This window comes from Sciurus carolinensis, chromosome 17, assembly GCF_902686445.1.
Source record: "Sciurus carolinensis chromosome 17, mSciCar1.2, whole genome shotgun sequence".
In the NCBI taxonomy this organism is placed as follows: domain Eukaryota; kingdom Metazoa; phylum Chordata; class Mammalia; order Rodentia; family Sciuridae; genus Sciurus; species Sciurus carolinensis.
The window spans coordinates 49790595-49812932 of NC_062229.1; the positions used below are offsets into that span (position 1 = coordinate 49790595).

The 22338-nt window shown below is 43.5% G+C and overlaps 1 protein-coding gene across 4 annotated transcripts in view; it reads right to left on the reverse strand.

Annotated features, from left to right (window-relative positions):
- Nucleotides 1-7056: 7056 nt before the first annotated feature.
- Plcl2 (phospholipase C like 2) overlaps nucleotides 7057-22338 on the reverse strand; it is a 180381-nt gene continuing 165099 nt past the window's right edge. For all 4 annotated transcript variants that reach the window (XM_047531662.1, XM_047531661.1, XM_047531663.1 and 1 more), the window contains exon 7: nucleotides 7057-7924. In XM_047531662.1, the coding sequence (XP_047387618.1) occupies nucleotides 7745-7924 (180 nt within the window). In that variant the 3' untranslated portion in view covers nucleotides 7057-7744. The remainder of the gene's footprint in view (nucleotides 7925-22338) is intronic.

The following is a 22338-nucleotide window of genomic DNA, read 5'->3' on the forward strand; positions in this document are numbered from 1 at the left end:
AGTTGTTTATGAACCTCCTACCAGTAGCTTCTGGTTTGTCAGTTCTGGGGCCTGTAGCTGTCTGCTCAGAGGGTACAGTGTTTTGACTTGGTTGAATCTAATGTGGAAATTCAGGATGCAGGCTCGGAAGTGCCCCTGTTTGCTGTGGGTCACTGGTGTATCTGTTCCTCTCTCTTGGATCCTCTTCATGGTAGTGAAGAACCTGGTGGCTGTCTGGATGTGCAGGAACGCTGGTTGTGGGTTTTCTAAGGTGTGGTGCAGTAGTGTTCTCCCTGCTGCGTCTGCTCTCTGAGGTGCTGTAGTGAAGGGTCTCTGGTGGTCACCTGACTCTAGTTTCCACTGCCCTGGGTTGTGAATGGTGGGGTTGATCTCCTCTGCTTAATAAGTCTGGTGCAAGGTTCTTCAAGTATCTAAACAGTGCCCTGTTGCTTGCCAGTTGCTATCACAGTGCAGACTGTGCACCTATTCAGGCTGGTGTCTGCCCCTTTCTGCTGCGTAGCCTCTGGCAATTTCCCACTGGATCTGTATGTCCGTGAATATTCAGGCAGCTCCCCTCTGGTACAGGGTCTATCCCCAGGCTTTCCCTGGTGCCTCCCCCAAGTGCCAGTGGTTGGGGCCTGATGAATTCACTTTCCTTTGTTCGAGGCCAAAGCTGCTTAATGGTGGCCTCGGTCTGAGTTGAGGGAGCAGATGCTGCCTGCATAGAGGCAGCCCTTGCCTGGGTGGCAGAGGCTGAGCTGGGCTTGCTGCATTTCCCTGGTCCCAATCCCCTCCAGACCATTCCCTGCCCTTGTTCACGGTGCAGGGTGGTGGGTAGGCGGAGTTTGGGGGTTGATGGCTAGTAGTAGGGGGTCCTTGTAGAAGTTCTTTCTGGCTGGATTCTTAGGAGGACCCACTGCAGGGTGCTTCCCTCTGGTTTCATGTGCAGCTGTTTGGGTGTGGGAAGAAGCCATGATGATCTAAGAGGGTGGCTGGTCAGCTGTGGGCTCCACAAGATGGCCTCTCCACACCACCCCCTGCCCCCATCTCCCACTCAGATTTCTTTTCCTGATTTGGTTTTAGGCAGTTTGTGCTGTTTTAAGGAACAGTCTGCCTTTTAAACTGTCTGTTATTCCGACAGTTTTTAAGTGGGTGGGATTACTAGAACACTCGCTCCCTCCCTTTCTCTCTCTCTGTGGCCCTCCCCACCCACAGGTTCAGGTCAGGGCACTCTGAGTTTTGTTTTCTCCTCTGGTCACCTATCTTCCAGTCTCTCCAGGTCTCCGACTACGTAACATCGAGTCTGAGGGCATTGATTTTGTCACTCACCCCTCAGTTCAGCTCGGACTTGCTGCCTCCCCTCCGAGTTGAGAGCGGAAGGGGACTCGCAGCCTAGCTCCCTTCCAAATCTTCTCCAGAATGGAGGCACATCCTCTGCTGCATTCTGTCGCTTCCGGTAGCCACTAGCCACGTGCGGCTACTGACTTATTGAAATGTGGCTAGTGTGAGCGAGGAGCTGAATTTCTTATTTCATTACATTTTTATTAACTAGAATTTCAATCTGTGGCCCTACGGGGTTAGGGACCATCCTATTGGACCGCACAGATGCAGATGTTTTATAGAGAGTTCTGTAGGACATCACAGGCCTAGAATTTGGGAGAAAATTATCAGGAGAATCAAAACTAGAGAAGACTGAGCAAGGGAAGCTCTTAGTACTGAATCTTGAGGAGATGGGGGAGGTTTTACTCTTCATCTTGTTCCTCCTTTATGCCTCAAATATTTATTTATTTAGGGTACTAGGGATTGAACTCAGGGGCACTCAATCACTGAGTCACATCCCCAGCCCTATTTTGTATTTTATTTAGAGCCAGGGTCTCACTGAGTTGCTTAGTGTCTCACTTTTGCTGAAGCTGACTTTGAACTCGAGATCCTCCTGCCTCAGCCTCCAGAGTCACGTGGATTACAGGCGTACACCATCACACCCAGCTCAAATATTTATTATCTATATCGGGTCCTGTTACATTTTCAGAAGGCTCGCCCCTCCTGGCACCTCAGTGCCCACAAGAGTCTATTCTCAAAGGAATTTGACAATGATTTTGGGTTAAAGTTTTGTGTGAGGCTTTAAAAAATATTTCTAAAGAGGAAATACTCATTTTAACCTATTCCAATAGACTTGAATGTTGTCAAGTTGTTAATCCTGCCTATTTCTTAACACCTGTGGCTTTGACAACATTAAAAAATCATTCCAGTTGGTAAAACTGAATTCCTAGCCATTGCTTTCTGTACTCAGCCCCTTAACACCTGATGTGGCTGCTCGGGTCCTTGAAGAGTTTTAGCTCTCCCTGACAGGTGCTGACAGTGGGAACTTCAGAGAAAGGAGGTAGTGTTTGTTGGTGGGGTCCGAGAGATGGGCACTGTGAGGGCACCTGCACTTCTTAATTCACCTTTAAATTAATTTACCTTAAATTACCTTTAATTGGACTTTTTTGGTAACAATGAACATGGCTGTTTTTGAAATTAAAATCAATAAAAGGAGGATTAAATATAATGAAACTAAGTGGCACCACCCTTTTAGGAAAAGAGCAAATTCCCCACAAGGCCTAAGCAGCCCTCCACAGCACTTGTTCTACACCCTTTCTCTCCCTTTCCCTCTCACTGACCCCCTGGCAGGTGCCCGGGATGCTGCGCCTGTCTGTACCTGGGTCTTGCAGGAGGCTGATTTCTCAGTGTACATGGCCTGCCTTGCTCACACTCTTCTGAGCCTTTCCTTTGGGCTGGGGAGCAGGTAGGGAGGGTGCTTTTGATTTCAGGTCTCGCTCAGTTCTTAGGGAACTTTCTGTGGTAGCTTGTGTGTTCCAAAGATGGCCTTAATAACCTCTGCTCTCCCATGTCCACTTCTGTCCCTGTCAAGAAAAGGAGTCAAATTCTCCACCACCTTGGCCCTGGGCAGGACTTCGTTTGAACAGCACGCTGCAGAGACGACATGCTGCAGCTTTGGAGAATAGTTTCAGTGAGCCTCAAGAGGACCAGCAGCTTCCATGTGGGTCTTTGGGAATGCTCAGTCCGGGGACAGTCCCTCCTGGAACCCAGGGAGAAGTCTAAGTCATGTGGGAGACCGCGTGCAATGAGGTCCACAGCCCTGCTGAGCTCCCTGCCCTGTGAATGAGCCATCTGCCATGTCTAATCCAGACAGATGGCTGAAACCCCAGCTTTGACAGACCCCCCCCCCAAAAAAAAAAGAGCCACAAGGAAGGACTGGGTAGAGCTCAGTGGTAGAGCACTTGTCCAGCATGTGGAGGCCCTGAGTTCTAATCCCCAGCACTGAAAAACCAACCACCCAAGCAAAAACCCCACAAGATGAGCCCGGTCAGCACACAGAGACATGGGAGATAATACGTGACTGTTTTAGGTTTGGGGGGTTGAGTTACAGAGCAGTAGATGATCTGTCTTCCCCAGAGAGGTGAGGTCCCCCATTAAACTCTGTCCGAGCCCCACTTTTCAGTCACAGTGGATGTTAATAACAGGAGGCGACCAGAGTCAGGCACTACTCCAAGCACTTCCACCAAGAGCAACCACCAAGCCATTCTGTCCTCACAGGAACCCTGCAAGGGAAAGAAGCATTTGAAAAATCCTTCTTCAGTTACAGAAGCAAGGTGGGCTGAGAGCACTCGCCTCCGTGCTCAGCTAGCAGGTCCTCCAGCGGCCTCTTGACAGCACCTCCCATGGCTTTTAATTGTATCTTTGTCTCTGTAATTATTTGGATGAATGTCTCTATTCCCAGCCACACTGTGAGCTCCATGGGGGTTGGGACCATGTCTGTGTTTGTTGAGTGAATCCCTGGTGTTAAAAACAAGCTCACGAAATCAGAGTGGATAAATCTCCTAAGGAGCTCACATTCAGCACAAAAGAAGAATAAAATGCCAACTGCCTTTACTCTTCTTGACAAGACAGTATCCAGCTTGTAGTTTAGAGATCAAGTGTGTATTTGGAATTCAAATGAGTATAGCACAGTCCTTGGGATGTAGGATTGTAGGTAGATCTGGGTTCAAAAGCTGAGTTGAGCATGACCTTGGTCAAGTTAAAGGACCTCTCTAAAGTCTTCATTCCTTCACTTACGATAATGGATAAATACCTTGCCAGTTGTTGAGGATGAAATGTGCCTCAGTTAGATTTGTATCACTGTAACAAAATACTTGAGGTAATCAACTTAAAAAGGGGAAAAGTTTATGTTAGCTCATAGTTTTAGAGGTTTTGGTCCATGGTTTGTTGTTCTATTGTTTTTCAGCCTATGGGGAGGCAGGACATCATGGCGAGAGAAACTTGTTCACCTCATGGCAGCTAGGCAGCAAAGAAAAGAGAAGGCTCCTTCAAGGGCATGCCCCCAGTGACCTGATGACCTCCCCTGGGCACCTCCACCTTCCAAGTGTCAAGCTGGGATTAAAACACATGGGCCTTTGGGGACATTTCAGATCCTGATCACAGCAAAACGATATATGCTAGGTGTCCTGAACACAGTCCTTGGCACACAAGCCCAACAAAGAGTCTCACTGTCAAACAACCAATAGAAAATTCTCCCAACTCACTCTGCTCAACACAGTCAAAACATGAGCCACCACTCTACATGGTAGCAGGTAGATCTACCCACCTTGGCATCGTCACTTGTTGGATGATGGGTAAAGCAGAGCTATGCAGTGGCCCCAGGAAACTTTGCATTGTAAATGCAACAGTTGATTAAAGTTTCAACAAATTCAGAGTATGTCAACATACTAAATGAGGCCTCATAATGAAGATGGCTTATGGAAACCTTTGCAAGCTGGATGGCTTTTTCCATTCAGGGTTGGACAGCCCAACTCTGTGCAGGTGAAGAAGGGCAACTTCCCTAGGGTATTTGTAACACCCAGCCCAAGAGGAACTCCATCCCATGCCCTGGCCCTGGATCACACTGCCCTGAAGGAGGTAAGCATGTGGGTTCAGATGACTTCTTTCCCACAATTCAGAAGCCACAGCTGCTAAAAGCAGAAAATAGACCAACACCTGCTACGGCTTACATCGCTGAGAGGATAAATTTAATAAGCATGCGCAGAGGAGGCAGGATGTACTTAGTATGCTCAGAGATGCCTCAGGATTTGCTCCGTGGGCCTGATATCAACATGACTGCTGGAAACCCAACACTGGCTCGATTTATATGTTGCTCATGGGACTTTTTATTTCCCAGGGAACTGACCAGGTGTTTGCCAGTTTCTGCACATTTTTGTCCAACTCTTCATTTTCCTGTGGCCTCAACAGATTTACCAGTTGTTTCCATGCTACTTATAATCATTTATCCCCCCCTAATTGGGAGTGATGCACAGTGTATGTGTGTGTGTGTGTGCGAGTATGTGTGCAGTGTGATCAGTGTACACACTAGCCAAGTGCACAGGGAATTATCTGCATCTCCAGTCTCTCACATGGGTGTTCCCCATTTAAGGATGGTAGATGATTTGGAAGTAAGCCAGCATACCACCCTTTTTCTCAACTGAGGAAACCCAGGAGCAGGAATCTCACCTTCACTTGATCAGCAGGGTTATTATAAAGCCTCCCCAGGTTCAATCCAGGGTGGGCCAGTCAGTCCTTTGCAAGAGAAAACTGTTTTTATAAAGGCCCATAAATCAGAACTGTGGCCTTGGTCAGTTTGATCAATGCTTTCTGCTTCCACTTGAAAAAGGAAAAGGGAGCAGAAGAGCTCAATTAGCCGTGAATTCCTGCTCTGCCCATGTGGGTCCTCTTCTTCCCTGGCAGGTGGTGCATTCACTGGGACAGGATCTAGATTAAGAGGAGGTGTACTGCAGCCTGGGGTACCCCCCCCCCCTCGTGCCACTGACTACTTCTCATCATGGAGCCCACGCCTTTGAAGAGACAGGTCAAAACAAGGTGAACCTCTTTAGCATGGAAAAGGGGAGCCAGCCCCAGGCTAAATCCAGCTGGAACAGGAACCCTCACAGAGTTTGTGACATCAGACAGTGCATCTTATTTTTCTACCTGCAACTTCTGCATCTGGAGAAGACTGAATGATCTCACTGACTCCTTCAGTTCCAAAGTCCCTGCTTCTAGACTTGTATAAACCTACAATAAATTTCATGTGTCTTGCTATCATTCAACCCATGTATTAGATAATACCTGTCATCATAGTAAATGTAGCCATATTTTCAATTTCACTATATTTTAAATCATTTTTAATGATTTTTATGATTTCTGGATATTCTCTTTAAATTGAATATTGCTACTAACCAATATTCAAGGATTGCTACAGAAAATCTGTTGTCATTTTATTTCTTATTCTATAAATCCTGTTTAGTTTCTGCTATTTTCTCTCTATTTTTTTCCCTCTGAGCTCATTTCCAAGCCAAGAGCACATTTCCAGTTAGCTGGTGTGTGTAGGGCTATTATCTAAGTAACGGTGAACTATCTAAGTAACGATGAACTATCCTGCCTGGGTATCTCCTAACCTTGAGGAAACATAATAATGAGACACCCAGAGAAGGATGGTACCTGGGTCACATACCTGAATCACTGAACAGTAAGAAGGGGCCAATGAATATTTAGAACTTTTAGTCTTCCAGATTTGAAAGCAATTTTGGTTTGGGAGAAACAGTAATTAGGTTGCTGTGAAACTAGCGTGAAGTCTCACTGGTTTTGAAAATAAAAACTTGGATTAAAATCTCAGCTGGTGAAGAAGTATCCTTCATAGGTGAAGGAGAAATAAGACTTTCTGGGGATTTGTACCCTGCAGACCTGTAGGAAGGCTCTATCAGCTCCAGGCTCTGTGGCTGCATTCAACTTACTATTTGACTGATTTTGAGGTGTCCTTCACTAGGGGGTTAATCCAGGGTCAGTACAGGGACAGCTATAGGGGTCCGGGTTCACTTTACAGTCAGCTGCCACTGCCCCATGCTGTTGAAACCCTACTAAAAGCACAGTCAAGCCAGACAAGCAACTTATTTTTAGCACATAGCTAGTCATCCGACAACAAAGTGGCTACTCAAGAAGACAGTTTTGAACCAGAAATTTTAAAAGTCTCATTAAAAGCAGGTACTGCTATTGGAGAAATATCATAAAACATCTCTTTAATGTGAACACTACTTCATACAAGGAGAAACTATTTACAATGTGTCACTTTCAGATTAGCATCATTGGTCTACCCAAGTGCTGCCACAACGCGTCTTCAAACAGGGAGCTTCAGTCCAAGTGTAGGTTCCAGGTCCTTGGTGGCTCTCCCGGGTTCCTGGGGATTCAGGGGACCTGCCCACTTACATTCTCTTTAGTAATTATGGCTCAGCAAGCATGCTACCCAAAGCATCTATAACCCAGAGACTCTGGCAACCACACATAAGTAAAAAGCATAGATTAGGGTTTTCTTCACCAATAAATACTAATTTGACAATCCAATCCATTCCCATTTGAAGAAATTGTTTTCACTTAGGAAAATGTTTCTCAAAAGAACTAGAGGGAACAATCTGTTCTTCACACTGGAACTGAATTAGGAGGTTTTTGTATACAAATATAGCATATTTTGGCCAGGGATATAATTTCTTGTTAAAGAGTTTATTTTCCTTCACACATAAGATTGCTACATACATTCACAGTTTTAATAGACTGTAATTAGCTATTCCAGTTGTGCTTCAAAATCCCAAATATTATTCTCATGAGTGAGTGCAAAGCCAATGTCTCATTTGACTAGGACTGGTCCTAGAGTTATAAACTCCGTAATGACTGACAGGCAGTTTCCTCATTCTCCAGTTTCATCATTTGCTTTTTCGGGTATGACTTCCAGGCTCCGGCGTGGCTTCTGAACCTCCATGTTTTCAGTGCCTGGTTTATTCAGTCCACATGAAACAGCAGCATAATGGATTTGTTTCAGGTTCTCCAAAGTCTCGTTCTTTGCATATTTCAAAAGATCTGCTTGTCCCTGTAATGAAACACGTAATTGAGTAGTATTAGATATGACATAACTTTCTGTTAAGACTTTACAATATAAATCTTCTGCTGAAAGAGAATTTTGATTCCATGAGACGGCATATTTATTTCCTATTGGCACTGCATCCGAATTGGTCACTTTTAATACAAAATCAAGTGTGTTTTCCCAGTTTCAAGACCACACTCCAAGAGCACACTGACTTTTCCGGTCTTTCCACTTGGAAATCTGAACAGAGCTGTGTGTGCGGCACAGTATTCCTGTCTATCCCAGTTAAAATCATGTCTTTTGTTGTTTGGACAATCTTGTTGCCGTCTACAGTACTGGAATTGAACCCAGGGCCTCCCAAATGCTAGGTTAGTGCTCTGCCACTGAGGTACACCCCCTGCCCCCACGGCTGGTTGTTTTTCCAGGTTGGCCTTGAATTTGTGACCCTTCTGTCTCAGTCATTGGAGGAGCTAGGATCACAGGTGCTGCCTACCCCTTTTTAAAAAGGTTTAAAAAAAAACAAAAAAAACTTTTTTTATTCTGAAATAAGTACCAATTTACGGAAGGATTCAAAACCAGTAGAGAGGAGTCTTATATTTTTCTTTCCCAAATTTCCCCAGGTGGTTACACCTGACATTGGTGGGATGAGCCCACAGATCTGCTCGGCTCTATGGCAGGTAACCACCACTGCAACCGAGACACAGGAGGCTATCGGTGCCAAGATCTCCCTGTACCATGACTCTCCAGTCACATCCCCCCGCTTCCCCTCCAGCCCCTCACTCCAACAGCCACTAATGTGTGGAGACTGGCCTTGGAGCCCACACAGCCTCTAAGAGTGCTGGCAGCGGTGGGCCCAGGGCAGACTCTCGCAGCATCGGCTAACAAAGAACACAGGGAGGATCCTCTGTGCTGGATATGCGTTCTTAGCCCGATGTTAGTTTCTTATGAGGTCTGACTATTGACATGGATTTAGGCCGACACGTACACAGGTCAGAAAAAAGGTGGACAGATGAGAAGCACAATCATTGGGAGCATAGAATGTGGGCTGACGATTGGGCCAATGCAGATTGTCAGCCTCATCACTTCAGCTGGGGCCAGAGGGTTCTTCGGGGGCAGGCGAGAGCTGTGCTGTGCATCTCAGGATAGTAAGCAGCACCCTTGACTCACCAGGTAGCAGTGGCCTCCCTCCACTGGGACCACGGAGGATGTCTGCGGTCTTTGCTAGCTGTCTCCTGGTGGGAGGGCGCACTGTGAGCTGCCCTGGTTGAGCACCTCTGGGCTGAGGTATCGGCCAAGGTCTCCAGGGTCGTGATGGGGGACAGACCTGTGGTGCTCCTGCTGCAGGTTCCACCCCTTCTATTTTGCTTTCTTCTTCTATTTTCCTTTCGAATTTGACCTGCTTTCCACTAGCACTTCTTTCTACTCACACTATGACCTTTCCTTTTCTTTTACTCTCCTTGCTTATGGCTTTTCCCCCTTCTCCTCAGGCCCTCGATTTATTCCCTTCTTTTTTCTTTATAGTTGACATTTTCTTTATCACACTTCTTTCTCCATTCCTTTTTTTTTTCCCCTCTTACTAACTGCCTCCCAAGTGCAGCTCTTTTAAAGTAGCCTGTACGACCAGAGCTTGAGGCCAGCTGCAGAGGGTGACGGGTAAGCCCTTACCTTGGCAGGCAACTAGACTGTAATCAAATTTTCACTCACTGGTGAGACCAAATTGCAGAGCAATTTTAAACCACCATGAGGCCCAAATCCACAGAGTGGTTTGTTGCTTACCACTTACCATTCATGATTTTCCTGCTTTACACAGACCTTTAATTAGTGACTATGAATAGATGTTCCAGTGCTGAGTTTATTCATTCCTCCTTGTAACTGAACTCACGTGTTGAACCTTTACTAGTTATGAGGCCTTCATAATACTGCGCATTGTGTCGGGAATAAACTTTCTTATGAGAGGGCTTATTTGCCTTCACAAGCAAAATTGGCACATACATACGCACAGTTTTAGTAGAGTGTAACTACCTAGTTCATTTGTGTTTTAAAATCCCAAGTATTATTTTTTAAATTCATAAGCTTTATATTTAGAGCAGCTTCAGGTTCACAGCAGAAGAGAGCAGAAAGCCCAGAGTTTCCGTATACCACCCGTTCCCACAACACGCACCTCTGGGAGCACTGACGTCCCACGCCACAGTGGCAAGTTGGTTCTCCTCAGTGACCCCACAACCATGCATCAGTGTCAGTCAGTCTATTGTTTAAGTGAGGGTTCTCACGTGGTGTTGTGAAGATCTGCACAAATGTATGATGATGTGTAGCTACTATTATGGTAACAGAGTAATTTTCTTGCTCTGATAATCCTCTACATTCTGCTGAGTGCTCCCTCCCACACCTCTTCAACCCAAACCCCTGTCTACTGCTATATCTTTCTACTGTCTCTGCAGTTTTTTTTTTCTTTTCCAGAATGTTCCACAGTTGGAATCATACAGTTTGCAGTCTATTCAGATTGGCCTCTTTCACTTTAGTAATGTGGCCTTAAGGTTCCACCATGTCTTTTTATAGGTTGATAGCTCATTTATTTTCAGCACTGAATAATATTCCTTTGTCCAACGTACTACAGTTTATTCATTCACCTACTGACAGACATCTCTGTGACTTCCAAATTTGGCAGTTATAAAGAAAGCTGCAATGTATGTGTTTGTTTGAACATAAGCTTTTCAACTCATTTGGGTAAATACCAAGGAGTGTGATTGCTGCTGTCATATGGTAAGAATATGCTAAGTTTTTGAGAAACTGCCAAAGTACCTTCCCAAGTGTCTACCATTTTATATACCAACCAGCATTTGAATGACAGTTCCTGTCCCCTACATTCTGCTGTGGTCAGTGTTTGGGATTTTGGCCATTTTAACAGGTGGGCAGTGGTAACTCACTGTGTCTTAATTTGCAATTCTCTCATGACTATGATGTTGAACATTATTTTCATGTTTACTTTCATAATATATCTTGTAGTGAAGTGTCTGTTCAGATTTTTGCCCATTTTTTAAATCAGGTTGTTTGTTTCCTTATTGTTAAGTTCTGAGAAACTTCGTATATTTTGGAAAGCAGTTCTTTATCATAGGTGTCTTAAAAATATTTTCTCCCAATCTGTGGCTTCTCTTCCCATTATCTTAATATTGTTTTTAACAGAGAAGAAGTTTTTAGCTTTTTTTTTTTGTATTGTGCAACAGAAATTGTATTTTAGTGGTTATAAAAAGCATGTATCAGTAAGAATTCATTTTGTACCTTTTAATCCACATTTTAAGTCAATTTACTTGATCATATTGAGTTGATAACAAACAAAATCCACTGTTTCAAAAAACAGCACAATGAAGTCAAATTAATCAATTCTTTCCTTCCTGGATTGTGGTTTTAGTGGTACATCTAAAAAAGTCATTGCCATACCTTTATGTTATCTTCTAGTTCTATAATTTTCTATTTTGCCTTTAGATCTATGATCCTTTTGAGTTAATTCTTGAGAAAGGTGTAAGGTCTGTGCTAGATTCAGCCTTTAGTGTGTGGATATCCAGTTGTCCCAGCACCATTTGTTGAAAAGACTGTTCTTTTCCTGCAATAGTTTGGGTCTTTTGCCTCTACATATGAATCGGTTTGTCAAGAGCTGTAAAATAACTCACTGGGCTTTTGATTGGAATTGCAATGAATGAATAAATCAAGTTGGGAAGAACTGCCATCTTGATAATATTGAGTCTTCATATCCATGAACATGGAATACTTCTCCATGTATTTACTTTCTTTGTATCTTTTGTCAGAGATCTATAGCTTCACTCACGAAAAGTCTTCACAGAAGTGGTGAATGGTGAGAGGGGATATCCTTGCTTTGTTCTTGATGTTAGTGGGAAACTTTGAGTTTCTTACATTAACTATGATGTTAGCTTCACAATTTTTGTAGACAGACCTTATCAAGTTGAGGAAGTTCCCTTCTATTCCTTATTTTCTGAGAGTTTTCAACATGAATGGGTGTTGGATTTTGTCACATACTTTTTCTGTGTCTAGTTATAACCATGAGGTTATTTTCTTTAGCCTGTTGATGTAATGGGTTACACTAATCAATTTTTGAAAGTTGAATCAACCTTGCATACCTGATTGTGATATATGATTCTTTTTATATATGTTGATTACTATTGTTAATTTTTTGAGGATTTTTACATCCATGTTCCTGGGAGACACTGGTCTGCAATTTTTTTCTCTTATAATGTCTTTGTCTGGTTTTGGTATTAGTGTAATGCTGGCCTTGTAGAATGAGTTACAAAGTATCCACTCTGCCTTTGTCTTCTGGAAGAGATTGTGGAAAATTCCATTCTTGCAGTCACTTGGATCAAAATATCATCACTGACTCCTTTCTTTCTCTTCTATCCTCCATCCCACCTATCAGTAGTTCCTATTGTCCCAGTCTTCAAAACATATATATTCAGGTTACCACCACTTATTACCCTCACTGCCATCAACACAGCCAAAGACACTATAATCTTTCCTTGGGTTTATGATAGTACCCTCCTGACTGGTCTTCCTTAACATGACAGCTGGAAAGTTTCCATTGAAACATAGTCAGAACATACCTTTCCCTCTTCTTAAAACTCTTCAGTGGCTCTCCAAGTAACTCAGTGAGTGGCAAAGTTCTTGCCCAGGGCCCAGATGGCCTACCTCACAATCGTCCTCATTCCCAACATCTCTTTGCCTTGTTCAGCCTTCATTATATGGGCTCCTCAGTGTTCCTCAAATTCAGCAGGTTCTCTCTAGGTAAACCTCAAGGTCTGTGCACTCACTGCTCCCTCTGAAGGGAAGGCTCTTGTCTAAAAATGCACAAGGCTCACTCCCATACTTCCTTTATGTCCTGACTTCGAAATTCCCTTTACAGTGGCACCTACCTTGACACAACTCTATTTAAAATTAGAACTTCCACCCTCTGCCCACCGTTCTCCTTTCCCCTTTCTTGCTTTGTTTTTCACAACACATGGTACAATCTGACATACTCTGTTGTTTTGTTCAGTGTCTGTCTCTCTCTTTAAATGTGAGCTCCGTGAGAGCAGGAATTTTTATGTTTCCTGATCACTGCTGAATCTTCAAAGTTTAAAACAGTGCTAGGTATACAATAAGGGATCACTAAGCATTCGATGAAGGAATATAACCAAAGTAAAATGTGAAAATCTCCTCTTTAATATCCACAGCTGCCACCCCAACAATATTTTGTCTTTCTCTTTCTCTGTCCATATATTATAAATAGGTATTTTACTTTTTATGTAAATGGTATCAGGTAATTGACATTGTTCTTTGGTTTCCTTGTACTCACCAGAAGCCACGTCTTGTTAATCTTTCTATGTCAGCGTTTCTAGATCTACCACATGATGATAAAGTATTTAAAACAAAAATCCCCAGATGGTGCGGGATAATTAATGTGGCAACAACAGAGTTCTTTATCTGGTTGAATTTTATGTTTCCCAAGCTCAGACAAGTTGTGATGGTGTCTCCAACAGACCAGGTAGGCATTCAGCCATTATGCAAGTGACACCAAAGGATCCCACAAGCAACACATGCAGTCATGGGGAGCTGCTACACTTTTATTCTGTTCCATGTGTCTAAAACTACTTGTCTGACATGTCTTGGAGTTAAGACATCTATCATGGGTAAAGGACAATTGTAAAGTCTGTGGTGGTGTTTGCTGTAGCAATGTTCATATGTCACTGCTTCAAAAGACTTCAAAAGAGCACAAGCTATTTAAAACAGTGCCACCCACTGACGCAGGGTGACTAGTTTAGAAGACTCTTTCTACAAGCCGGCTTTGCAATATTTTCAGTTGAAAAACTCAAACCTCATTCAGTTTCACACATTCTGTTTTTGAATTCTGTAACTTACTTGATTTGGTTTTCATCTTGAAAGGGTTATCACAACCTTAGGTCAAAATACTGAAGGTTCTCACTTTGGTCCAGGAAGTAATCTTTAAAATAGGTCTCTAATGGCAGAAGCTGCACCATAGCTCTTGCTGAGTTTGGCTGTTCCTGTGGCTTACCTGGGATGGGATCAGAGGCCAGGAGCAGCCAGGAAATGCACAATGGCATGTGCCAAACCCCAGAACTGGTGCCGCAGCTGTACTCAACACTTGGCTAGTCACCAAACTTTCTGTGTGACCATAAAAGATGTCCTATTTTTGTTTGTTTTTGTTTCTTTGCAGTACTACTACAGTTCTTTGAACCCAGGGCCTTACACATGCTAGACAAGTGCTCTACCACTGGGCTACATATATTTCAGCCCTTTGTGAAAAATTTTGTTTTGCTACAGGTTCTTGCTGAGTTGCCCAGGCTGGCCTCAAACCTGAGGTTCTTTTACCTTAGTTTCTCATGTAGCTGGAATTACAGGCATATGCCACTGCACTTAGCTTCAGTTTTTAATACATTAAAAATACTTCAAAGTACATCTGTTAGTGCTACATAGTTTTTGGAACCAAAATTAATAATCACAGTTTGCTGCTTTTATCCAAATCTAGAGGTAAAACAATAGGGATTAGACACTCCAGTTAATTTTTTCAAAGCCCCTTTGTCAAACTATTAGAGGAAAACAGAGCTGCCTTACTATGGAGATGAGTGACCCAGTATAGCTGTCCCTGATCTCTACAATTGGCCCTTGCAATGGCTGCATGGCTTGGAGCTAGAGAGAGCAAAGACAGCCACCTGCTATTCCCTGGGGGCCAGCAGACACTTTTTCCAAATCCCATATAATGGGAGGGAAGAGAAAGAAGTGAACACTCATACTGTATACTTGGGAGTTTGAGGGAAGCACAAAAGTACTCAGATCTTTTTGTTCTGATGTGAACAGGAATGTAAGTCATCAGAGTCTCATTTTGACCTCTGCATGTCTGGGGCCCACACTGACTTCTGAGTTGCTCTGGGGCCAAAGATTTCAACCTGTAAAGGTTCACCTAGGTGAGTATGGACTAGGCTGCCTCCTTTCTGGCTTTCTTATCCACCTGGGAACACAGCAAGAAACACAGCGGATATTAGGCACCCTCACTGATACCATCCACTTCTCAAAGAGATGAGTCTGACTGGCCAACACTGGGACTGCTCTAAGGCCTACCAGGAACACAGACTACCATGCTGAGTAGGCTGAGCCCATCCCACGTCTCAGCCCTTGCTTGGCAACTGGATTTGTATGCATCTAATTTTCCAAACTAAATCATTGTGCTTTATCTTTCCTGCAAGCCTCCAAGAGGCTGTGGGGACTCCCTCAGTGGACGGCAGCAGGTTTAGGCTGCTTCTCCTATCTCTCAGCGGACTGTCTTTTGCAACTAAAACCAGAGAACTGAACCTGTGAGCCCTAAAACACATTTCATGACAGGAAATGAAAGCCAGGTGGCCAGAAAGTTATCATTTCATCATTGGTTATCTATCTGGTTAAAGGCAGGCAGTCACAAACATGGTGCCTTTTCGTAAACATTTTGTGGTTAGTCACTTTCAGGCGACAGGAGACTCACATACCAAGTGATTACATTTCAGTCATGTATTTCATAAGCATTCAAAATCACAGGCCAAATGCTCAAACCTCCTTCAAGAATGCTATGGTAAAAACCATGGGGACAGTTTACAGATCAGTGGGTACCAGGGATTAGGGGGATGAATAGGCAGAGCACAGAGGAGTTTTAGATCAGTGATAATACTTTGCATGATACTGCAATGACAGAGATAATAAAAAACATCAAGTTGGACACCTTAAATACATACAATAAAAAATAAAATTTTTAAAAATGGTGGCTAAGAGTGCGGGCCTGTGGTAGAACAACTTGCTTAGCATGCACAAAGCCCTGGGTTCCATCCCCAGCACCACAAAATTAATGAATAGGTAAATAAATTAATTAAAATAAGTACAGTGGATATATGTCATTATAGATTTGTTCAAACGAATTCAGTGTGAGACACCAAGAATGAATCCTAATATAAACTATAGTCTTTGAGCAATGATGTGTCTATGCAGGTTCACTCACTGTAACAGATGCACCACTCTGGTGGCAGCTGATAATGGGGAGGTGAAGCATGTGTGTGGGCAGGATATGGGAAGGCTCTGAACCTCTTTGTCAATTTTAATATGAACCTAAATTTGCTCTAGAAAAATAAAAGTCTTTTAAAAAAGGAATGCTGTGGAAATGATTTAGTACATTTCTTACAACCACAATTCAGACTTGCTCAGAAGGGCTGTGAAAGCAATTATGGTCCTAAGTTTGAAACCACAGAGCCTACAATATGTTAAAAACAAAATAGGAAAGAACAGACACCAGCAAAGCCTTCTGGGAGCACTGGTTACTATTTATTGAGTGATTGCTTTGCCAGGCACTGTATTAAGCCATTTACAAAGATTATCCCATGACAGTCTCTTAATTCTGAGGAGATACTGCTACTATCCCTGTTTTATAATGAGGAAACTGAGTTTAAGGAGATTAGGAACCTTGCCCAAGGCAGAGTCTAAACAGCAAATGACACTGAAACACACACAGCTTTTTGTTTTCCTTTTGGATAAACTAAACGGTGGGACCCCCCAACGACAGTGTGTTGAACCCCACATGTTGCATGCAAGCAAAGTAGAACTTCCACTATATTTTTAAAGCACTCAGCATATCAACAAATTGTGCAGACAATTCACTCTTCCTGTGGTTAAATACGGAAACAGAAATACAGATGTCCCATTCAGACACATTGAAGAGGAATGGGTGAACAAAAGCAGGGAGGGCCCTGGGAGTCTTGGCTGCAGATTGCAAATCGCCCCCTCATTATCCTCCCATGACCCCCCTTCCAAGAGGCCTTTTGTGGCTGGCTGAGACCTAGCACATTAATCAGCTTGGTCAGGCTTACTTCCTGCTTATGTCTCAATAAACCTTACACATGAAAAAAGATCCCCGATCATCAGAATCACCTCAAGTTAGAGCAACAGGACGTGAGAACTGCCTGCCGGAGCGCGTCATTATTTTTTCTGTCCTGTGGCTTCCCCTCTAGTGTTTGGTGGGGCTGCAATGCAAGCTGCAGGTGAACTGTTCTCACCACAGCAGGGGTGCCTTCCTCTGCCCCGCCTCCACCTCACAGGGTTCAGAGTCACTGGGGAGGATGGGGTACTAGGTGAGAGTGGAAAGAATACACTATCAACATGGGTCCTGGCCCTCGAATTTCTTTCCTTAATCCAAAGAGATGCTTCAATTGTACAGGGCAGCACCTGGATTATGCAAGGATGGTGGGTCCTTCTGAGGACTACCCTCAAGTCTGGAGCCTCCCCGTACGCTTTGCCCACATCTGGGCTCTCATCACATCTATAGTCATCTCCTAATTTGTCAATGATTGTATGACTGTCAATAATTTTAAATTTCAATTATAAGATTCAATTTGATTTAAATTCAGAAGGAATTCCATCTTCTTCAGAAACAATTTTTGTTTTCTTCAGCTGAGATGGGGAGTTGGGTGCTCCCAGGTAGCATGGCGGGGGGACTGGTGCCTGAGCTGGGCCTGGACAGAAAGGCAGGACAGGATTTTTGCAGGTATGAGGGGCTCTGGAGAAGGATGCTGCTTTCCACCAACCAGTACCCATCACCCTAGGAAATGACAGTCTTGGAGCCCAGCCATCGTTCAGTAGTCTATCATCTAGACCACAGAGTTTTCTAAGTCTGGACTCTGCATCTCCCCCTGCTCCTAGAGAGGGCTAAGGTCCACTCTGCAGCAGGAGAGGGGCCTGACCCGATACAGAGCCGGTTGCTCTGGGGGCAGAGGTGGGGTGGGGGTTTCAGGAGCAGTCACTGGAGTCTCTGATAGCAGAAGTAAGCCACAAGGTAAGTACAGAAGGCAGGGATCAGAGAGGGACCAGGGTCAGAGGAGAGGAAGTGGAGAGTGAGGGGAGGCCGTGAACCTCTGAACACATTAGGAAAAGCAGCGCACAGGTAAGCGCTTCTTTTGTCTTATTAATCTTCTGAGCACACCTTGTGCATAATCGAACATTAGCTGAGTAATCACAAATTCCACATGAGAGGTATCCAAATGCTTGAGGTTTTACTGTGTTTTAAATGGACCAGGAAGAGCAGCTTGCCTAATGATGAACACTACAATCGTCTGTTTCCTGAACCACTCTGAGTTTTCACACACTAAATTGAGAAATGGCTTTCAGTCAATTATAGCTTTTCAGGAAAACTGGCAACACACTACATCACCTACAATAAATAACATAACTAAAACGTAAGTGTCAATAATTCTAAGAAAAGAAAATGTGGTAAGTCCACAGACCATCGCAGTTAATTTTCAGAAAGGAAACAAATGCCAGCCTCTAAGGTAAGTACTGCACCTCTGATAAAAATGAAAATCAAGATCAATGCCGGGATCAACACCATCTGGTTTATTGATTCATTTTTGGCAGAAGTCTTATGCTCCTGAGAGAACAAATCTCTAATTACTTGCAGGATTTCCTTGTCAGTCGGGTTTCTGAGGGCAGAGTGGTACAGGATGGGGAGAGCTGGCTTGGCAGCCATTCATCTGGAGACATCTTGGGCTATAATCAACTTACTTTAAGTTAGTTAGTTAGTTTAAGTTAGTTAAGATCACTTTTCATGAAAAGCCCAGCCACCCCAGATGAGATGCCAGTCATGTGGGTGAAGCTGATTGATGTTCCAGGCCCAGCTGAGCTCCCAGCACAGTAACTCCCTGGGACTGAGCCAACCAACAGCCCATGGAGCAGAAAAACCACGCGGCTGAGCCCGTCAATCACACAGAATCAGGGGGAAAAAGAAATAGAGATCATCTTAAGCCACTAGTTTTGAAGTGGGTTGTTAGGAATTGAAATAGCCACTCAAGGTGGCCAGCTTCTGTGTTGCAGGCAAGACCTTCCTGGACACAGAGTATGGAAGTAGGAGAACTCGATCCATGGAGCCCTGATACAAGAGGAAGGCTTACACACCTGAGGACTGCTAGCCTGGAGCTAAACGGCTGAGCTAAGTTAGGAAAGACAAATAGTTTGAGCACTTGAAATAAAAGCTTACCTGGTAGTGGCAGGGCCAGACCAAGACAAGACAAAGTTTCAAAGCATTAGAAACAGCCTGGGCAGAATGCAGACTGGCAGAGGGGAGAACGAAGCAGAGGCAGAGAGACAAGCAGGCAGAGCACTGGCCACAGAGACACAGCTCTTCTGGAGCCATGGGGTTCCGATGGCTTTCTAACTGCAGGAAGCCTGACTGTAGTTTCTGGCCTCAGAATTCCTAGAAGACCCTGCCCCTCGTGGGCTGTGTAAGCTGCCATCTCATGCCCCTCCCCCGTGAGTTAGCCTACTGAGTTTTTGCTCCTGGTAACCAAGCAGGACTGTGAAAACCGCACTCTTCCATGGGATCCTAGCATCTTAGGAATGGCAGTGAATGGGCCGGGTGAATTCCACCACCAGTAGAGTGAGCATTTTAGCAAATGGAAAATAAAAGTAGAGGAGCTCTGAGGATGCTGGCAGGATGAAAACACACTGTTCCCATTCCACATCCCCAGTGAAATGAGCTCAAACAGCAAAACGGGCAAAAACAAACCCAGGTGAAAAAACCACAAGCAGCAACCAAACTAAGAAAATTTAATACACTTCTAAAATTCACAGTAGCTATGCTGGCAAGTCACAAAAGTCCAGAAAATTCTACCTAACACTCAACCAAACTAGACAGAGTAAGCAACCTTCTCTTTTCTTCTTCTGTTTATTGGAGTAGCAGAAGACATGATGGGCAGATGGCAGGAAGAAAGGGACACTGGAGAAGTTAGGAACGGGGCTGACAATTAAAAACAGGATGAATACAGGACACAGTGGCTTTCAGAGAGCACAAGAGTGATGTCTGAGAGAGGGGCACCAAGAGCATCGCCCACGCCAGGTGCGATGGCTCACACCTGTGATCCCAGTGGCTCAGGGGGCTGAGGCAGGAGGGTTCCAAGTTCAAAGCCAGCCTCACCAACTTAGTAAGGCCCTAAGCAACTTAGCAAAATCCTGTCTCTAAATAAAATATAAAAAGGGCTGGAGATGTGGCTCAGTGGTTAAGTGTCCCTGAGTTTAATCTTTAGTACTAAAAAACAACAAACAAACAAACAAACAAAACCTCTCAAAAGAATGTCGTGCACACATTGTGTGGTTTCCAGGTATAGAAGGGCATAGCCCAGAGCCCAGAGCCCAGCAGCCCCGCAGACTCAGAGAACAGAGTCTGCAGTTCAGGAGTTTGAAGCTCAGAGTAGGGGAGAGGAGGTAGCTCTAAGACACCTATCATAAGTATAGTACACATGCTCAAGAAGGCAGAGGATCTGATGAACTTAAAGAGGAGAGATGCAGGAAATCTGATATAAAATACATGGGATAGGATTAATGGCATATTAGATAATAGAAAAGACAGCAATATTAATTACTTGAAGACACAGTAAAAACTACCAACAACTTTTCAAACACAGAAAACACCTTAAAAACAAATGAATCAAGCATCTGTGTCTCATGGGACAATGCCAAGTGGTATATATGTATAGCTGAAGTTATAGAAGGAAGAAATAATTGCTGAAAATTTCTGAATTTATTGAAAGTTATAAATCCACATATCCAAGAATTTTAACAAACTTTCAAGAAGAAACATAAAGAAAACCACATCAAGACCCATCATAATTTTTTTAAAACACAAAGATATACACAGATGTTCAACCTCCATACACTAGCTAGCATGGCTAAGCCAATTATTCCAAATGTCAACAAGGATGTTCTAAGCAATTGGAACTCTCAAAACACTCTCAAAACACTGCTGAAGGGAATGCAAACAGGAAGTGACTTTGTTTTTTGTTTTGTTTTGTTGTAAAGTAGTTTGGCAGTTTCTTATGAAGTCTGACATACATTCCATACATACATATATACCAAATGATCCAGCAATTCCACTCATAGGTATTTACTCAAAAAGAATAAGAATATTTGTCCATACAAAAACTTGTATGTGAATGTTCACTGCAGCTTTATTCATAAAAGTTAAAAACTGGAAACAACCCAAAATGTCCATTAACTGATTCATGTATAAACAAAGTGTGTTGCAGTCATGAAAATATAATACTCTTCAGCAATACAAAGGAATGGATTGTTGAAACATAAACAATGTGGATGAATCTAAAGAGCACTATGCTAAATGAAAGAAGTTATGCTCTAAAGACTGCACACTCTGTAATTCTATTTGTATGACACTCTGGAACAGGGGCAAATATAAAGAGAGAAATAAGATCAGTGGTAACCAACAAAGAGGATTTTATTACAGAGAGGCACAAAGAAACTTTGGGAGGTGACAGAAATGCTCTATCATGGTTGTGGTAGAGGCTGCATTACCATATATATCATACATAATTGAATCATATATTTACAATTGGAAAATTTAATTTTATGTAAATTATATCTTAATGAGGTTTTGCAAAGATTTAAAAATGAATGATGCTGGGTCAAACAAGCAATTGGAAGTCTGTGGGGATGGGTTACATTCTCCCTTGTCATATAGCAAAAACCCTGGAACAGGACATTTTAGAAGCTCTGAGAAAAAAGAAACTGGGCCTAAGTGTTGGAAGAAGCGTGTCAAAGGCCTGGCTGAGTTCATGCCCTGGCCTTTCCCTTTGGCTGCAGGAAAGTGGCTCAGAGGGATCTCCTAGGAAATAAATATCTTTCAGAGTCAAAATTCATTTAACCTCTTAATGGCTTCCTTTTCTTCTGTTAAATTATAGTAAGATGAAATATTTTTAAAAAACTAAGAGCAGTGGTAGTAGAAGTTTACCCACTGACCTACCTTATTTCATCATATCTGAGATGCTTGTGACATGTACAGTATTTTATGCACCATCAAGAAAGAAACATCGTTACCACTGTAACTGTGACACAATGCGAAGATGTCATGGACCATGAGATACATACCAATTTCAAAGATGTCAACATGTGAAAAACGGTACGACTCGAACTCGGTCATACTCAAGCATCTCCGTACACACGCCCATCCATGCACACATATGCATGTGAAAAAGTTCCTGGAATGTCTAGGACTGAAAGCCCACCATCTTGAGGTGGTTGGTCACTGAATGACTTAGATCTGGAATGCCCCCCAAAAGCTCATGTGTTGAAGGCTTGATTCCCAATGTGACAATATTCAGAGGCGGGGCCTTGGGGAAGTGATTAGATCACAAGGGACTAAACTCATCAATGGATTAATCCACTGATGGATTCATAGCTAAATGGACTACCGAAAGGCACTGGAAACTGTAGGAGGTAAGACCTAGTGGAAGGGAGTAGGTCCTTGGGAGTGTGCCCTTGGTGACTCTATGTTACCCCCGCCACCCACCCGCTTCCTGCTTCCTGGTTGCCCTGAGGTGAGCAGTTTTCCTCTACCATGTTCT